At 41.6% G+C, this 18,223-nt stretch overlaps 1 protein-coding gene across 2 annotated transcripts in view; it reads right to left on the minus strand.

The window, feature by feature from the left end:
• LOC137956360 (copper-transporting ATPase PAA2, chloroplastic) overlaps window positions 1-18,223 on the minus strand; it is a 77,826-nt gene that overhangs the window by 31,797 nt on the left and 27,806 nt on the right. For both annotated transcript variants that reach the window (XM_068803827.1, XM_068803830.1), the window contains exon 8: window positions 14,298-14,366. In XM_068803827.1, the coding sequence (XP_068659928.1) occupies window positions 14,298-14,366 (69 nt within the window). The remainder of the gene's footprint in view (window positions 1-14,297; window positions 14,367-18,223) is intronic.

Here is an 18,223-nt window from a genome sequence, read left to right on the forward strand (position 1 = left end):
GGTAATAATTTGGCAAAATTTGGAACCTCCCAGCAAACTCTCATTGTTTGGGAAAGCTCCCCCCCTTGTAATCTGCTCGACTAAGCTTTCTCTTAATAAAAATCAGCATCTTTTAAAAAAAAAAAAAATTGCCCTGATTTCACCTTACTTGTTATTTTATGATGGCTGATCAGTCCACTTCCACTAATTTGAGCACGTCAGTGACAAAGTTCAAAACAAAAAATAATGAAAACCACCTTTGTGCCTCTAAAAAGACCATCTATCGACCTTCTATCTTGTTAAAAGACACCCACATGTAGGGGTGGCATGGCTAGTAAATAAGGATAATTTTCATAGAGATGACATAGAATTGTAATTATGCAAGCTGGTGTATGTCCTCTTATGTATTTTTTCTTTTGAAGCATGCAGCCCTAAAGGCATTGTAGTCATTGTAAACACCTTCACACAACTATAAATACAGCCTCAAGGCATGGTAGAGAATTCAAGCCTCTACCTTTTAGCTCAAATTCATCCTTACATCTCTCTCTCTATCTTCTCCTCTTCTCTCTCCCTTGGTTTCTTCTCTCCTCTCTCCAAAGAGTTAGATTTCCTCTCTTCTCTCCTTCCTTTAAAGATCTCTTGGGTTTATGTGTTGGCCTTAGAAATCAACATGGTATACAATGGGCAAAGATCTGAGATAGAAAAGAAGAAGAAGATGGAGAAGAAAGGGAGGAAGAAGGAGAAAAAGAAAAAGAAAAGGAAAAAAGAGGAGTTTCTCGTTTTTTCCTTTAGTCTTCTTTCACTATTCCTTTTTCATTGGACGTTTAACTCTCTTACCGTATGTCATATAGAAAATTACATACCGTTGGAAAGATACTTTAGTCTAGTTTCGAACTCAAAAAGAATCATTGAAATAGGATAGAAATCGTCATCTAAAGCAGAAAAGTTTCGGGTAGCAACAGAAAGCGTAAACTTCATGAACGGTTTGTACAAACCTTACTAAGGATTTATATTGAGAATTATATATCAAAGGAAATCTATGTGAGTCTACTTTCTATCCCAAGAAACCGTTTCTCAATTTAATCTTTCTAAAGAGAGATATCTACATTGGAAGAATCAATGGTCATGTTGGTAACCTGTTGCATGCGAAAATCCAAATCTAAGCCCATTTTTTTGCTTCACTTTTTGAGTTGCTAATGTTGGTTGAGTTTCCTATTTGTTTTCACCAGTGGAGTCTTCAGTTTCATCGGGGATTAAATGATGAGGAATCGTTGGTTTTTTGTTCACTCCTTACTAAACTCAGCAGTACTATTATTCGGGAGCACTCAGTTGATAAGATGATTTGGAAGCCCAGTAATAATGGCCTATTCACTGTCACTTCGGCTTACTCTCATATCAGAAAGCAAGACTTTAGTCCTCATGAGCACAAGGCAAATCTGGCTTGGAAACTCTCAACGCCAAGCAAAAGCAAGTTCTTCGTGTGGTTAGGCATAAGGGAACATATGCTTACTTCAGACAACCTTCACAAAAGAGGCTTCACTGCCCCCGATCTTTCTTGTCCCCTTTGCGGTGAGTGTGAAGAGACAGTCCAGCATGTCCTCTTACACTCTGGATTTTTGTGGCAAGTTTGGATGAAGATATTTCAGAAAATCGGGCTCCAATTGGGGCTACATCAGGACCTCTTTGGCACCTTTGAGATGGTTCGAGGGATTCTCCTTCCTCGGCTGGGTAAGTTAATTCTTTCAGCCTGTCTTGCGCATGTTCCATGGTGCATTTGGCTCGAGCAGAACAACCAAAGATTCAACTCCAAAGCTAGTGCCCCAGACAACACGGCTTCTCATGTCATCTGCCTGATCTCGAGCTGGCTTCATACAAAGAAGGATTTTGCCACTCTTTCAGGGGTTTCCCTTCGGGAAAATTGGAATTTGATCGCTCACATGTCTGGCCCTAGCAAAGCTCCTAGAATGGCTATCTGGGATCCTCCCCCTTGTGACTGCATAAAGCTGAATTTTGATGGTAGTGCTATTGAATGTCCTGGTCCAACAGGAACAGGTGGTATATTCAGAGGTCACAATGGAGACCCCATTCTTTCTTATGCTGGTCCGGTGGGCATTGCCGATTCTAATACTGCTGAAGTTAGTGCTCTACTGTTCGGCCTCCAAATCTTCAAAGATCGTCTCCATGGCAAGTTAATCATTGAAGGCGACTAGAAGACGTTTATTAATTGGTGTTCCAAAGACAACCTCCCCCCTTGGCGCCACTGACCCATCACTGATAGTATTGCTGACATTGTATCTTCTTTGCATTGTAATTGGAATCTCATTCCTAGATCAGCCAACTCTTTGGCTGATAAATTGGCTAAATTCGGAACTTCCCAGCAATCTCTCATTGTATGGGAAGGATTCTCTCCTTTGTAATTTGCTCTTTTGAGCTTTTGTCTTAATAAAAATCCGCATTATTTCAAAAAAAAAATCTAGTCAAGATTTTACCAACTTGAGTATCTTTCCTTCCTTAAAAGTATTTTTTGTTTGAACTCACATTACATTAGCTTCCTTAAAAGCTATCTTTCCCATTATGAGTTTAGTTTCTTTTTTTACAAAGTTAGAAATTTATTATTTAAAAAGTTTTGTTTCCTAATTTTAGACTCCAAATAAGTGTCCTAAATCTTCCTTATTCCAGAATTTATCTTTTGAATATTTCTTTCCAAATTGTAGTAGTGTTAAAAAGTAATTGTATTCAAGCCAATGGTTGCCTTCAAGCTTCAGCGTCTTGGAGATAGATGGATCATTGACAAAAACTGTCGTCATCTCATGTTTCATCTGTTTTCCATTTTCCGCACTGCCATTCGGTTCTTTGTTGGGGATGGCTCCAGTCTACGTTTCTGGACGGATTGGTGGTCGGGCGATGGCTCACTTGCCTCGTCTTATCCACCTTTGCTTCAACTCACCACCAATCGCAACTTATCTATCTTTGACGCTCAGGAGAATTGCTAATGGAATCTTTGCCTTAAACGCACCCTTACTGATGAGGAAGCCATTTCCGTTTGTGGCTTGATTGATAGTCTTGGCAATGTTATCGTTTGCCCTCAGATGGCGGACCGGATGCTCTGGCTCACTAACGATAGGGGGCAATTCTTGGTCTCCTCGGCCTACCGCCATCTTATGGGATGGTCTTGGCCACCCACCCCCCACCTTGTAGCTTTTGTCTCAGCTCCGCCCAAGGTGAAGTTTTTTCTCTGGAGTGTGTGCCACAATAAGATCTTCACTGCAAACAACCTTATCAGGCACGGTAACACCACTCCCAATCCTTTCTGCCCCTTCTGCGAGACAGAGGCTGAAACTATGAGTCATCTTCTTCTCCACAATGACATCGCCTGGAAGGTGTGGACTTGCATTATTGACAGTATGGGTCTCAGCTTCTTCATCCCGCTTGACCTGAGCACCATTTTTGTTTCTCTTCTGGAACCCGCCTTCCCATCCTGAGCAAGCTTTTGTTGGCTGCCTGCATTGCTTTCGTCCCTTGGTGCCTTTAAGGAGAAGAACTCCAAACGGTTTGACTATACTTTCTGCTCTGCTGCTAAGGTCTCCTACACCGCCACTGGGTTCATGCCTACATGGATCCGGTCCCGGAAAGAATTCGCATGCCTCTCTTGTTTCCCGGTCCGCACCAACTGGAAGATTATTGCTCAGATGTTCGTCCCCTCTGCCCCCTGCCGAGTTGATGGTTTGGGAGCTTCCCCCCACTGGACATTATATGCTAAATTTTGATGGTATCGCCTTTGGGAACCCGGGTTTGGCTGGCTTTAGTGGGGTGATTTATTTATCCAGGCGACATTGTCATACTCTCTTACTCTGGCCCTCTCGGAATTGCTAACTCGACCACTGCTGAGCTCTCTGGTCTCCTTCATAGCTTGTGTATCTTTCAGGACCGCTTCAGTGGGCCCCTTATTGTAGAGGGAGATTCCAAGGTCGTCATCGGATGGTGCTCCACCTCATCCTTCCCCCCATGGCGTCACTGATTGATTTTTCTTGATATTTTGGACATTGTTTCAACCATTTCTTGTACTTGGTCTCATATACTTAGTTCAGCTAATTCAGTTGTTGATTTGTGTGCTAAGCTTGGCCCCGCACCTTCAATCTCTTGCTGTTAGGGGAGGCCTCCCATGATGTATCTTCCCATTCTTTGAAATAAAATTATCATCACTTCAAAAAAAAAAAAAAAAAAAAAGTAATTGCCTTATATGAGAAGTCTATGTTTAGAAAGTTTCCATTATAATATTCCATTTCAAAACTTTCTTATTGGGATTTTTCTAAGTTTCCTTAGTCATCATGTTTATAGAGGAATTACTTTTTTTACCTCCCTCTTGTGTAAAACCCAGTCACTTTTTATCCATCTATTGGTCTAAAAGCACCTCCTTCTAACTTGGAAGTGTGAAGAGTTGCATTGTGCACCTCCTTCCTTTTGAAGTATAAGAGATACTATCTTTTTATTCACACCCATAATTCCTCAAAGTACTTTCTTTAATTTACTTTCGCTAAAATCACTTCAGAGCAATGCCTATAGACCCACTACCTAAAAGCATAGGAGTGTGACCAACCTCCAGCTTAAGAAAAGTCTTTTATTCTTCACCCAAGAGGTGATTTGTGTTTGAGCTACCCTTATAAAGTGAATAGTCTTTTTGTTGTGCCCTAAAGTTGGGTTGTTTTTCTGCCATTGAAATTAATCGAAGTGTATTTTAGACTATGACTGTTTTGACTAGTGTATGGAGCTTTGTCGTATAGCTAGGAGTGATTGTTCTTCTCTCACCTTTATGATGTACAAGTTGGGTCTCTTGGTAAAGAACAAAGTGATCCTCAGCTTGAGGAGGAGAAGTAGAAGAAAAAGTACAAGAAAAAGGTAACCAATAATGAAGAATTTAACATGTTGTGGTAATTAAATTTTATGTAACTAGAATATCCAAGTAAGGGGGAGACAAGAGGAAAACAAGATGAAGACTACAAGCAAGAAGTGAACAAGAAGAAGATTAATCAAAGCAAGGCAATCAAAATTTCTTCTCAAGCGCCACAAGATCGGAATTTCTTTTCAATCACACAAGTTTCTTAACCAAGATTATTTTCAAAGTGGAGTTACAAACACTAGCTTGAGGGGGAGTATTAAAAGACACTCACGTGTGTAAGGGTAGCATGACTAGTAAATAAGAAGAACTTTCATAGAGATGACATAAAATTATAATTATGCAAGCTGGTGTATGTCCTCTTATGTCTTTTTTTTTTTTTTTAATCATGTGTTGTGGTCCCTTGCCTTGGATCTTGTAACTCGGCGTGGGATTGGTGAATCCAGAATTTGAAGGATGAATTCAGCACTGGAAGGTGCTGCTGCTTTCGGTTAAGAGGTTGAGAGGTTGAGAGACCTCTTGCTGCTCACGGAAAGAGAGGTTGAGAAATCTCTTGATGTTCACGGAAAAGAGGTTGAGAGACCTCTTTTCTCTCGGGAATGGATTATGGAAAAAAAGAAATCAAAAAGGGGTTAGAGAGAAAATCAGATTCAAGAGGGAACCTGGACCTAGAGCTCGTCAAGGAGAACTCTCTACCCTGTTTAACCTAAAATCAGACTTGTCCTTCTTCATTCCCTTTTCCCTCTAAATAGGGTTGACGCAAATAGAGTTTAGGGTTTAAAAGTTACACTTCTGCCCTTGCAACATTCTGACTTAAAAAATTAATCAAAAAGAAATTAATAGGAATATGAAATATTTTTTTTTGAAATAAAATATGAAATATAAAAATAAAAGCAATTAACTTAGTGACTCAGTGACGCCTCCTTTGGATGACTCGGTTAGCTATTGAGTCCTCAACATTTCCCCCCCGCCCCCTGCAGAAAGAGCATGTCCTCAAGCTCGTAAGCTGGGTAGACCTGCTTGAAGTTGTCCAACTGTTCCCACGTAGCAGTTGCTGGTTCGGTGTCTGTCCACTGGACAAGAGTCTCCCACTGATCATTAATAAGTCGGGCACGCAACACCGTGGCCAGAGTAAGGATAACCCGTCCGTTGTCAACCGGAGGAAGGGACGGAGCGGTAGGAGGGGCTGACCCCTGAAAGGGTTTCAGTAGGGAGACATGAAATACGTCATGAAACTTGGTCGTGGGCGGAAGTTTCAGCTAATAGGCTACCTGCCCCACGCGTCGAATAATAGAGAAAGGCCCAAAGTACTTTGGGGAGAGTTTATGGCGTTGTGGCCCAGCAATTGAGTGTTGTCTGTGAGGTTGGAGGCGTAGCCAAACGTAGTCCCCTTCCTGGTATGAGACATCCTTGTGCCCCTTGTCATAGAAGTCCTTCATATGAACTTGAGCCCTGTGGAGTCAATCAGTCATATTCTGTAACACTTGGTCCCGCTCAATGAGTCCTTGATCAATAGCTTCCACTCGGGTGGAGCCCAAATTATAAGATAGAAGTCGAGGAGGATCTCTGCCATATAGAACTCGGAACGGAGTAGACTGCAAGGCTGTGTGGAAGGAAATGTTGTAACAATCCTCGGTCCACAGTAGCCATTGAACCCAATTTTTAGGGCGGTCGCCCAGAAGGCACCTTAGACACATCTCCACGGTGCGGTTAACCACCTCAGTTTGGCCGTCTATTTGAGGATGATAGGATGAGGAAAATTTCAGTTTGGTGCCGCACAGACGAAAAAGTTCCCGCCAGAAAGTGCTGGTAAAGACCCCATCACGATCATTGACAATCGATTCCGGAATGCCATGCAAACGGACAATATGCTCGAGGAAGGTCTGGGCCACTCTGGATGCGGTATAGGGGTGTGCCATTGGAATAAAATGAGCATACTTGGAGAACCTATCCACCACCACAAATAATATTGATTTGTCTGATGTCTGGGGAAGACCATCGACGAAATCCATAGAGATATCTGCCCAAACTTGTGTAGGGAATGCGAGAGGCTGGAGAAGACCCATTGGACTTAAGTGTTCGGCCTTGTTGTGTTGACAGACCTCGCATGTTGTGCCATATGCTGCAATGGTGGTCTTCATTCCTTGTCCATAGAAATCTGCTCGAATGCGATGCAAGGATTTCTGGATGCCTTCATGAGTGATGTCATGGTAAGCAGAGAGGATTGCTGAAATCAACTCGGAAGTATGTGGTACATATAAGTGCTTGTTGTAGCAAATAAGAGAATCCTGGATTGACCACTTAGAGTCCATTGCCCCCTCTGTAATTTTGTGTGTAGTTTTTGTAGGACGGGATTGCTGGTATTTTCCTCCTTAACCAAGTCTAAGAGAAGAAAACGAGGCTGGCTGATGGCATAGACGAGCTGCTGATTCTTTAAACGTTGTGACAAGGCATCCGCCGCCTTGTTTAACCGCCCGGAGCGGTACTCCACGGAAAAGTCAAACCCCATCAACTTACTAATCTAGTGTTGTTGAGGAAAAGTAGTGAGGCGTTGCTCAAGCAAATATTTAAGACTGTAATGATCAGTGCGGTTGAGAAATGCACGGCCCCACAAGTAAGGTCGCCAGTGTTGGACAGCCTGCCAAACCAATTAATTCCCATTCATATGCTGCCAATTTTTTATGTCATGCTGCAATTGCTTGCTGAAATATGCAATGGGGTGGAAGTGCTGTTGTAGGACGGCCCCAATGCCCCCACCAGGCATGTCACACTCAACGACAAATAATTCCTCAAAATTTGGGAGTTGCAGAACTGGTGCGGATGCAAGAGCTAGTTTGAGATCTTTGAAAGACTGTGTAGCCTGGTCATTCCAAATAAAGGAATTTTTCTTGAGAAGGCTGGTCAATAGTGCTGCTAACGGCCCATAATTTTTTATGAACTTTCGGTAGTATCCAACTAACCCCAAAAACCCTCTCAAAGCGAAGTTATTCGGAGGTTGTGGCCAATCGGAAATGGCTTGAATCTTTTCGGAATCAACTGTGACTCTGTATGTGAAATAATATGGCCGAGATAGGCCACAAGTGACTTCGCAAAAGAGCATTAAGATTTCTTTAAATACAACTGGTGCGCTCGTAACAATTGAAACACCAATAGTAAATCCTCTAAATGTTGATCCCGGACTTGTTGTAAATGAGTATATCATAAAAAAAACAAGTACAAATTTTTTAAGATAGTTTCGGAATACCTCGTTCATTAACGCCTGAAAAGTGGACGGGCGTTTGATAACCCAAACGGCATCACAACAAATTCAAAATGGTCGTGATGAGTGCGGAAGGTAGTTTTCTCGATGTCAGCAAGATGCATACGAAGTTGATGATACTGTTAAGCACCTAGCCAATACTACCCAAAAGACCGGCCTGTGAGGAACAGAAGACATAGGTACTTAACCAAGGACCATAACAACACACCCCACCTTCGCGAGTGGACGACCATGGCGGCGCAACGACACTGGCCCGACCGCGATAATACCTAGACACGACCTACCAGTATTTTAATCCAGCCTTTGCGCCCGCGCAACGATACTGGTCCGACCCAGGGCTTATCACAAGGACCTACCAGTATTTTAATTTGGCCTTTGCACGTCCCGGGACTCGAACTTGCGACGTGGGAGCACGCTCTGATACCACGATGTTAGGTTCCCTCGCCATAGATCGAGTCACCCAACGATCACTCCTACCTTCCAAGTTGATGTGTGACGCTGAAGAAGACTTTGAGTTCCTTGATCGACCAATAGTTGGAACATGGAGCTTACTCAGGAAAGAATAACTGAGCTTACAAAGGGAGCTCACCCTGGACCTCGTTAGGGAAAGGGAGAATCCGACCTTGATACAACTAATTGGATTAATGCTTAATTCCATATAGACTACCGTTCTTCTTATCACAAGAAGGGCCATGACGCTTACACTTTTCAAACATACTCTTCCCAAGCCATGACGTTTTACACTCCCAAGCTATGACGTTTACACTTCCCAAACCACACACTACCCAGCTATGACGTTTACACTCCCCAAACCACACACTACCCAGCTATGACGTTTACACTTCCCAAACCCTGACGCTAACACTCCCTAGCCATGACGAGCCCCACAATAATCACTCAAAATTACATTAGACCCAACCCTCAAACTTAATTTGAAAGTGACACCACTTAAGTCCTACGTCTAGCAATGACTCTAGATGTTATGGAGTCCATAACAGATACCCTGAGCGCAAGTCCAATTTGGTGAATACCCATGAACCGCGTAATTCATCTAGGAGCTCCTCCACCACATGGATAGGGAACTTATCTTTTACGGTTTGGACATTCAAATCCCTATAATCGACACAAAATCTCCATGTGCCATCATGTTTCTTAACGAGGAGAACTGGTGAAGAAAATGGGGAATGGCTGCTGCGAATAGAATAAGGCCCTATTGCAGCATGGCTTGGCACTGCTTTTCTATTTCATCTTTCTGGAGGTGTGGATACCGGTATGGTCTAACCACCACTACATCTGAGCCAGGTTTTATATAGATCCGATGATCACGGTGCCTCAAGGGAGGCAGCCCTGAAGGCTCTTGGAACAAGTCAGAGAACTCATCTAGGAGTTTGTCTAAAGTGCTGTCTAGTTGGTCCTGTTTGTGGAGGGTATGAATGTGATGTCGCTTGTCAACTTGACTGCCCTGTAACAGCACTTGGCGTCTACCTGTTGCAAAACTCATAGTTAAAGCAGAGAAGTCCCACAAAATAGGGCCCAATGTTTGCAACCATTTAATACCCAATACCATATCGAACCCGGCTAAAGGTATGACCAAAAAATTTGAATGAAAGAAAGTTGTACCGATTGAGAACTTTACCGCTTTGCTGATCCCATAGCTAGGAACTTTCTGTCCATTGGCAATCGAAACCATAGCTGTTGGGTGGGGAAGGGTCTGCAGTTTAAGGTGTTGAGCAGCTGTTAAGCTAAGAAAATTATGTGTACTTCCCAAATCCACGAGGCTGAAAAGTTCCTGGTCCATCACCCGAGCCCTGACTTGCATAGTTTTGACAAATTTCTGGCATGTAATGGCATTCAGAGAGATTTCTGGAGCATCCTCCTTTGTAGTATCATCACTCGGTTTTGGTTCTGCTACTTCAGCTACTTCTAGCTAGAATAACTGTTTACACTGGTGGCCTGCCCTATACGGTTCATCACAGCTGTAACACAGGTTCTTTGCCCTGCAGTCAGCCATCTCTATACTTGTTAATTTTCGGATATACTGGGCTGGTGGGTTGTTGGGGCGTGTATCTGCTGCCAGAGTAGTAATTGGGTTATTTCTAGGCGGTTGCACTACTGGAAAGGTCACCTGAGGTGAAGTGTTGCACCTCCCTTGCCAAGTAATGGAAGTGTCCCGATCCCCTTGCCAAGCTATCCTTCGATTTTTAACTTTTTGTCTTGTTTCCAGTACTCGAGCTAAATTCATTGCTCAAGCCAAATCAGCAAGTGCGTGGAGCTCCACCTCTAACCTTAAGGACTCATTAAGGCTGGCTGTAAATAAATTGACCTGCTGGTCTATGCAAACCATCCGGCTGGCTCGGGTCAATTTTTCTCGGAACTGTTTTTGATATAGTTCTACTGGGCTAGTCTGTCTTAACAGCACCAAGTCCCCCCAACGGGTTGCTGTGTGCTGGAGGACCAAACCGCATAGTACATAATTTTTTTAACTCTTCCCAATCCAACACCAATCTGTCCAGCTCGACTTGATAAAACCAAAGTTGAGCTACATCAAGCATGTGGAAGGCGGCCAGTCCCACCTTATCAATTTTTGTTGTTCTTTGATGGAGAAAAAATTTTCCGCACCTATGTAACCAAATCAAGGGGTTGTCTGACCCAGTAAAGTAGGAAAATCCAATTTGTATACCTGGGTACGGTGCCTCCTCCCTGGTTGAAAGTTCCAGTCTACGCAGGGAAACCAGTGTGCCTTGCAAACTGGTCCCCCCCTCTGCTGTGCAAGTTGTCCTCTCCTCTTTGTTCTGGGGTTGAGTTTCTTCCAGCCAAAATACTCCCCAACATACCTGAGAGTTTGTCGATCTGGAGATTCATATTTGGGATTTGTTCCAACTTCTGCATGATTTGAGCAAACCTTCTCTCGTTTTTTGCCTGCGCATTCTGCCCTCTGATCAACAACTCTCTTAACTCACCATTGCTGAAATCCCCGGTGTTACCCTGCTCTGATACCAAGTTGTTGTGGTCATTGCCATGGATCTAGTAACTCAGCGTGGGATTGGTGAATCCAGAATTTGAAGGATGAATTCAGCACTGGAAGGTGTTGCTGCTCTCGATTAAGAGGTATAGGAACCTCTTGTTGTTCTCGGAAAAGAAGTTGAGAGACCTCTTGCTGCTCACGGAAAGAGAGGTTGAGAAACCTCTTGCTGTTCACGGAAAAGAGGTTGAGAGACCTCTTTTCCCTCGGTAATGGATTATGGAAAAAAAAAGAAATCAAAAAGGGATACGAGAGAAAATCATATTCAAGAGGGAACCTGGACCTAGAGCTCGTCAAGGAGAACTCTCTACCCTGTTTAACCTAAAACCAGACTTGTCCTTCTTCATTCCCTTTTCCCTCTAAATAGGGTTGACGCAAATAGAGCTTAGGGTTTAAAAATTACACTTCTGCCCCTGCGGCATTCTGACTTAAAAAATTAATCAAAAAGAAATTAAAAGCAATATGAAATATGAAAATAAAAGCAATTAACTTAGTGACTCAGTGGTGCCTCCTTTGGATGACTTGGTTAGCCATCGAATCCTCAACATCATGCAGCCCTAAGGGCATTTTAGTCATTGTAAATACTTTCACACAACTATAAATACAACCTCAAGGCATGGGTTAGAGCATTCAAGCCTCTTCCTCTTGGCTCAAAATCATCTTTACACATCTCTTTTTTTTCCTCTTCTTTCTCTCCCTTGATTTCTTCTCTCTTCTCTCCTTCCCTTAAGATCTCTTGGGTTTATGTGTTGGCCCTATAAATCAACATATCTATCTTCTATGGTCTTAATCCGTTAAATAATTCTTGATCACCGTGATTTATTTGATCAGTTTACTCAACCTTCACCTATTGTCGATAAACAAGATGCTAAGTATAAGAAATTGTAGAAGGAAGACACATTTTTTTTTTTTTTGAAATGAGAAGGAAGACACATTGGTCATCTATTGTATGATCAATAGCATGGAAGAGAAGGTGTTTAACAATGTAATCATCTAGATACAACCAAACATATTTGGGATAGATGTTGCACATTGTATGCAAGTTTTGATAGTCTTCAAATGCTGCATGACATTTTTCAGGATATCTACACTACTAAGCAAGGAGATGATCTATATGCTTATTTTCCTGGTTGAGAGGTATGTCATAGGAGCGGAAACTAGGGCAGCCATATTCTCAAATGCAGTACATGAAAAACAAAGAGAAGCCTTAATAGCTTCATTATGTCCAAGAAATTTGAAGCCTTATTTATGGGTGGCTAAAAATCAGGTCTTCAGTATGTTTGGCAAACTCTCTTTTGATGATATTCGTGCTACAATGCTTCAGATTCTAATTAATAACTGACATTGGCCCACCATTTCTTCTATATTTGACATTGTATCTACCATTTCTTGTACTTGGAATCATATCCCTCGATCAACCAATTCCTCGGTCAATAGATTAGCTAAACTTGGAACCTCCCTGCAATCTCTCATTGTATGGGACGGTCCCCCCACCTTGTAATTTTGCTCTTTGCAACTTTTTAATATAACTTGGCACTATTTAAAAAAAAAAAAAAAACTCCGATTCACATCCACCATCTACAAAAAATTCAACTATGTTTTCTCGAGGTAGAGGAAGAGGGAGCATAGCTAGAGGCCATGGAGGTCGTGGCTCTGGTGAAAGGTATGGTATTTATGATAGTTTATGTAGATGATACTATTATCAAAAGTAGTTATAACAATGAAATACCAATGGTGAAGAATGGTTTGCATGAAAATTTTCATTTCAAAGATATTGGGATGTTGAAATACTTTCAGGGAATTGAAGTGTAGTAGTCCCAGTATTGGATCCTCCTTTCACAAAGGAAGCATGTACTAGATCTATTAAAAGAGACGTAAGATGCTTCGGTGCAGACCTATAGAGGCTCTTACTGTAGACTAATAGAGGCTCCAATGGATCCAATGTAAAGGTTCTTGTAGTTCAGACTTGGATGTTGAATTTGAATACCCTTAAAAATTTAGAATAGTAGCCGGTAAGTTGATTTACCTTACTAACTAGAAAAATTATCTCCTTTCTAGTTAGTGTGATGAGTTAGTATATGTATAATTTACAAATATCTGATAGGTTAACCTTAGAAAGAATCCTGAGGTAACTCAAAAAGTTTCTTGGACAAGGGCTGGTTTATAAGTCACATGGTCATATTCATATAGAAGGCTATGCAAATGCAACCTGGTCAAGTTCTCAAGATGACAAGAAATCGGCTTCAGGGTATTGGACCTTTGTTGGAGGGAATTTACCTGGCAAAGTAAAAAAATAAGAAGACATACCTAGGTCTAGTGCAGACGTAAAATACCGGGCAATAACTCGTGCTATTTGTGACATGGTGTGGCTGAAATTGTCGCCTAAGGAATTTGGTATGTTGAGGGGAAGTGCTAGAAGACTAGTTAGAAGTCACAATTATCTGTTATTTCTGTAATTTGTTGCTTTTACCTTTTTACCCTCACTTTAAGTTAATGAGCGGAGGATATTTATATCTTTGTAATTAGATCTTTTAGTATAATTAGGGGGAAGACAGCTGACTTTGCATCTCTATCCCTTCTTTCTCTCGTCTCTATTTTCACACTTCCTATCTCACCCCCTCATCTCGCGCACCTGACTTCTTCCTCTTCTTCCATCTTTCTCTCACCTGCACCTCTTTTATCTGACTTTCTCTTCTTAATTCATCAATTCATGGAACCCAAAAGCTTATGAAGTCTAAATCACTGTCTTGATTCTTGTGAAGAATTTTAATCCCATTTGATTTAAGTACATATATTGTCAAATTATTACTAACATAAACAACGTTGCTGCATTAGTCCTCTAGAAGAAAAGGCAAAGGAGCATGAATAGAGCAAAAAATTATTCTAAAATCTGCAACAAGTTTACCATTTCATAAAACCTGTTATTTCTCTTATACAAGAAAAAGCAGAAGAGAGTCCATATGCCAAAGAATATTCTGAATCAGTGTTAAGTTTATTTTTCCTGTTTCAAAAAAAGTTTATTTTTTCATAGAACTCAAAGAGAAGCCGCATGCAGGATTTTGTGAAATGCCTCAAATATCAGAATTATGGAATTTTTTTTTTGACATATATTATGGAAGGGGTCATTAGCTCAGAATACTAACCATGCGAATAATCTTGGCTATTGTGGACATCGAACCAGTTGTAGAGGCTTCAATTCTCAAGGGACCATCCTGGAATGAAAATAATAAGGATGCTCCAAACACGTCAGTATAGAAATTCATTTATAACTTATAAACAGGCCTCAATGAAATAGTATTTTCCAGGCATTTTGTTAGAATCTTTTTTGTATTTTTAAATTGCCACTTTCCAAGTATGATCCATGTGTTATGTCAGAAACAATTCTTCAGAGGCTTCATGAGATAAATTACACTAAAAAGAGAATATTAAAAGTCATGCATTTTCAAAGTTACAAGAAACGCTCTAACAACTGCAACAAGCTGAAGTAGGCTTGTTGCACAAGCTGGACAAAGAAAAATAGCAAGCATACCAACTACAATTACGAAAGAAGAAACAAAACGCCTATCATTGTCATCCTGTGATGAAGCCTTTACCTGTTAAGTAATTGTTAAGATGTATGACTTGTAATTGTAGACCGCCTAGAAAAATCATATGTGATTAATTGCCTGAAGTGGGTGTCAGTGATTTCTTTAGAGCAAAATGTGAGTCCAATCAGCTTGATCTTCAGCTATTATAACTTAAAGAAAAAGAAGTTTTTTTTGAAAAGGAAAAGAAAAAGAAGTCATTCAAAACAATTGAAGTATAAAAGAAAAAGAAGAAGAAGAAGAAGAAGAAGAAAAGCAGAGAACTGAAAATACAGCAACTTACTTTTCTTGGAAAGTCGCTGTTTAGGAAAGTACTATGGTTTAATACTTTCTATAAAAGGAAAGTCAACAAGTTACTACTCTTATTAGTTTCCTAGTTTGTTAATAAATCCTAATTATGAGAGTTTTATTGAGGAAAGTGTTTGGTTAGCAGTTTATTTTATTAGCAGTCAATTTGGGAAAGTTCCAAAGTAAGTCCATTTTTGGAAGTTTCTAAGACAGTTACAGTAATTTTTTTCCAACAAATGGTTTTCAATTTAGTAAGTTACAATTGAATTGTAATTAGGAGGTTTCTATTTTTGTAATGTTACTTATTTTGGCAAGTCTTTTAGATGTTTTAGAGTCTATAATTAGGGAGATATGATCAATCTCATGAAACTAACCATCTACCCACCTCAACTACACTTTTGCCACATTGCCACTCCTCGGCCGCCTCAAACCCACGACAACCGTCTTTTTCACCACTATCGACTCCCCCATCACCCAAAGTACAGTCAGAAAACACGTGCCCGATCATCCTGGAGCCCCAAGCCATCAAACCCCATGTCCTTTTCCCTGAACCTATCCAGCCTCCTATCACTTCATCAATCCTGTCATCACCCTCGACCTCACCTCCACTCCCTGCGCCTCCGTCCATCAGTCAAACTGCCCAGGCCCATCACCCGAGAAACCTATCTCCCTCAACCCTTGCCTCTTCCCCAAACTCCTACCACATCACTTTCCTAGGTCAATCTATCTTGAAAACCTCATCTGACCCAACCCAAGTCTCCCCCGTCTTTTTTCATCTCGTCTCCCGAGACCTATCCACATTGGAATCCCCACCCGATCAACAGCCACCTGCTTCTCCCCCACCTCTTGACACCGGGGCGAGAATCCCAAGGAACACCCTTCCTCTACCGCCCTCAAAACCCTCCCCAAATCCCCCGTCTCCTCACCCATTGGCATTCGCTTCCACGATTATTCCTTGGGAACTTCATGGGCGTTGGCTGGTATTTACGGTCCGACTTGACCTAACGACCTTGCCTCCTTCTAGGAGGAAATATTTCAACTCGTCCAACTCTGGGATCTGCCTTGGCTTCTGGCCTGTGATTTCAATGTCATTCTTTTTTGGTCAGAAAAAAACCCTTCCGCGATCAGAACCACTTCAACAATGAGAACTTTTTCCAATCTCATTGATAGTCTCGAGCTTTCCGAAATTTCTCTCTCTGGAAAAAAAATACCTGGTCCAATGGTCAATCCTCTCCCATCCTCTCCGAGTTGGATTGTTTCTTTGCTACAAATGAATGGCTTCAACTCTTTCCAAACACATTTGGTGAAGTCCTGAATAAAGTCGGCTCTAGTCATTGGCCTATTCAAATCAACACTCACCCTCCCGCTTGGGCACGCTCCCCTTTTCAGTTAGAAAATTCCTGGACCCTAATTGAGTCCTTCAACTCTTCCCTTCCTATCTGGTGGAAAGAACTGGAACATCACCCCAACCTGGGTTGGGCGCTTCCTCTCAAAATAAAAGCCCTTAAGCAAAGATTCGTTCTTGGTCCATAAATCATCATATTGTTGCTGCTTCTCAAAAAGACTCGGTACGTCGTCGCATCTTTGAGCTCGATCTATTCGAAAAGCAGAGGTTTATTACTCCACCTGATTTACTTCTTAGAAATCAATTAAACTTAGAATATTCAAATTTGCTTCGTTGTGAATCTATTCGCTAGAAACAGAGGGCTAGATTTTGCTGGATGGTTGAGGGGGATGGAAATACGAAGTTCTTCCATGCCATTGCCTCGGCCAGGAGGAGGGCTAACCATATCACTTCTCTTTGTCTTGGAGACCAAGTAATCATGAATAGCTCTTCCATTTCTAATATTCTTGTGAAGTTCTTCTCAAAGATGTACACCGAAGAGCGCTACAATCGGCCTAAGCTGCCGCAGCTCGATTACCTGCACATCTCTTCCTCGGACGTGTCTGATCTGGAAAGACCTTTTAGCACAGAGGAAATCGATTTGGTTGCCTGTGGGCTCCCGAAAGATAAAGCTCTTGGACCGGATGGTTTTAATGGTGAGTTTTACCAAAAATTTTGGGATACAATCAAATCAGATGTATATGCTTTTGTCCAAAATTTCCACCCAAGTCGGTATTACCCATAAAGCCGTACGGGCTTCTTTCATTGCTCTAACCCCAAAGAAATCCCCCTCTACCCTCCCCCAAGATTTTAGACCAATAAGCCTCACTACCAATTACTATAAAATCATCGCTCGTCTGCTGGCAAACCGTCTTAGGTCCCACCTTTTCAAAATCATAAATCCCTGCCAAAGTGCTTTCATTCGTGATAGGAATATCTTGGACTCTTCCATGGCTGCTCGTGAACTCTTAGACTCTTTCAAGAAATCAAATCAGCCAAGATTTGTCCTTCAAATAGATTTTGAAAAAACTTTTGACCGAGCAAATTGGAAATTAATAGATTATCTCTTCGACTGAATGGGTTTTGGGACTAGGTGGAAATTTTGGATGAGATGTTGTATCTCTACTGCATCATATTCTGTCCTTGTAAACGGAAAGCCGTGCAGTTTCTTCAATGCTATAAGAGGCATCAGACAAGGTGACCCTCTGTCTCCTTTTCTTTTCACTCTCTTCGGGGAGCATCTTGCTTCTATGGTCCCGTTCGCTAAAAGCTCGGGTTGGCTCAATCCTGTCTCTAACGACCCAAACCAAGATATTCCGCTTCTGCAATATGCTGATGATACTATACTCTTTGGAGAAGGTACAATGAGTCAGATCTCCCACATGAAAGATTTGCTCAACCTTTTTGAACTGTCTTCTAGACAAAAGGTAAGTTGGGCTAAATCATCCATTTTGGGCTTCAATATTGAACCTTCAGTTTTAAATTCTACGGCAAGATATTTGGGATGCAAAGTAGCTTCCCCTCCGGGCACATATTTGGATCTTCCTCTGTCCCCTGTTGTACCCTCAATATCCGCATGGCACCCCATCATTGAGCGTCTTGAAGGGAGACTTGCTTCCTGGAGAGGAAAATTTTTGTCCAAAGCTGGTAAGCTTGGACTTATCAAATCTTGCCTCCATGGTATTCCTTCTTATTTTCTTTCCTTGTACAGATGCCCTGCTTCTATTCGAAATAGAATTGAGTTCCTTAAAAGGAGATTTTTATGGGGTGGGCAAAATGGGGAAAGAAAATATTGCCTTGTTAAATGGGCTGA

The sequence above is a fragment of the Aristolochia californica genome, unplaced genomic scaffold (genome assembly GCF_029961685.1).
Source record: "Aristolochia californica isolate CCGP_79_NKW_82.1479 unplaced genomic scaffold, dmAriCali1.0.hap1 SCAF_2, whole genome shotgun sequence".
Taxonomy (NCBI): Eukaryota; Viridiplantae; Streptophyta; class Magnoliopsida; order Piperales; family Aristolochiaceae; genus Aristolochia; species Aristolochia californica.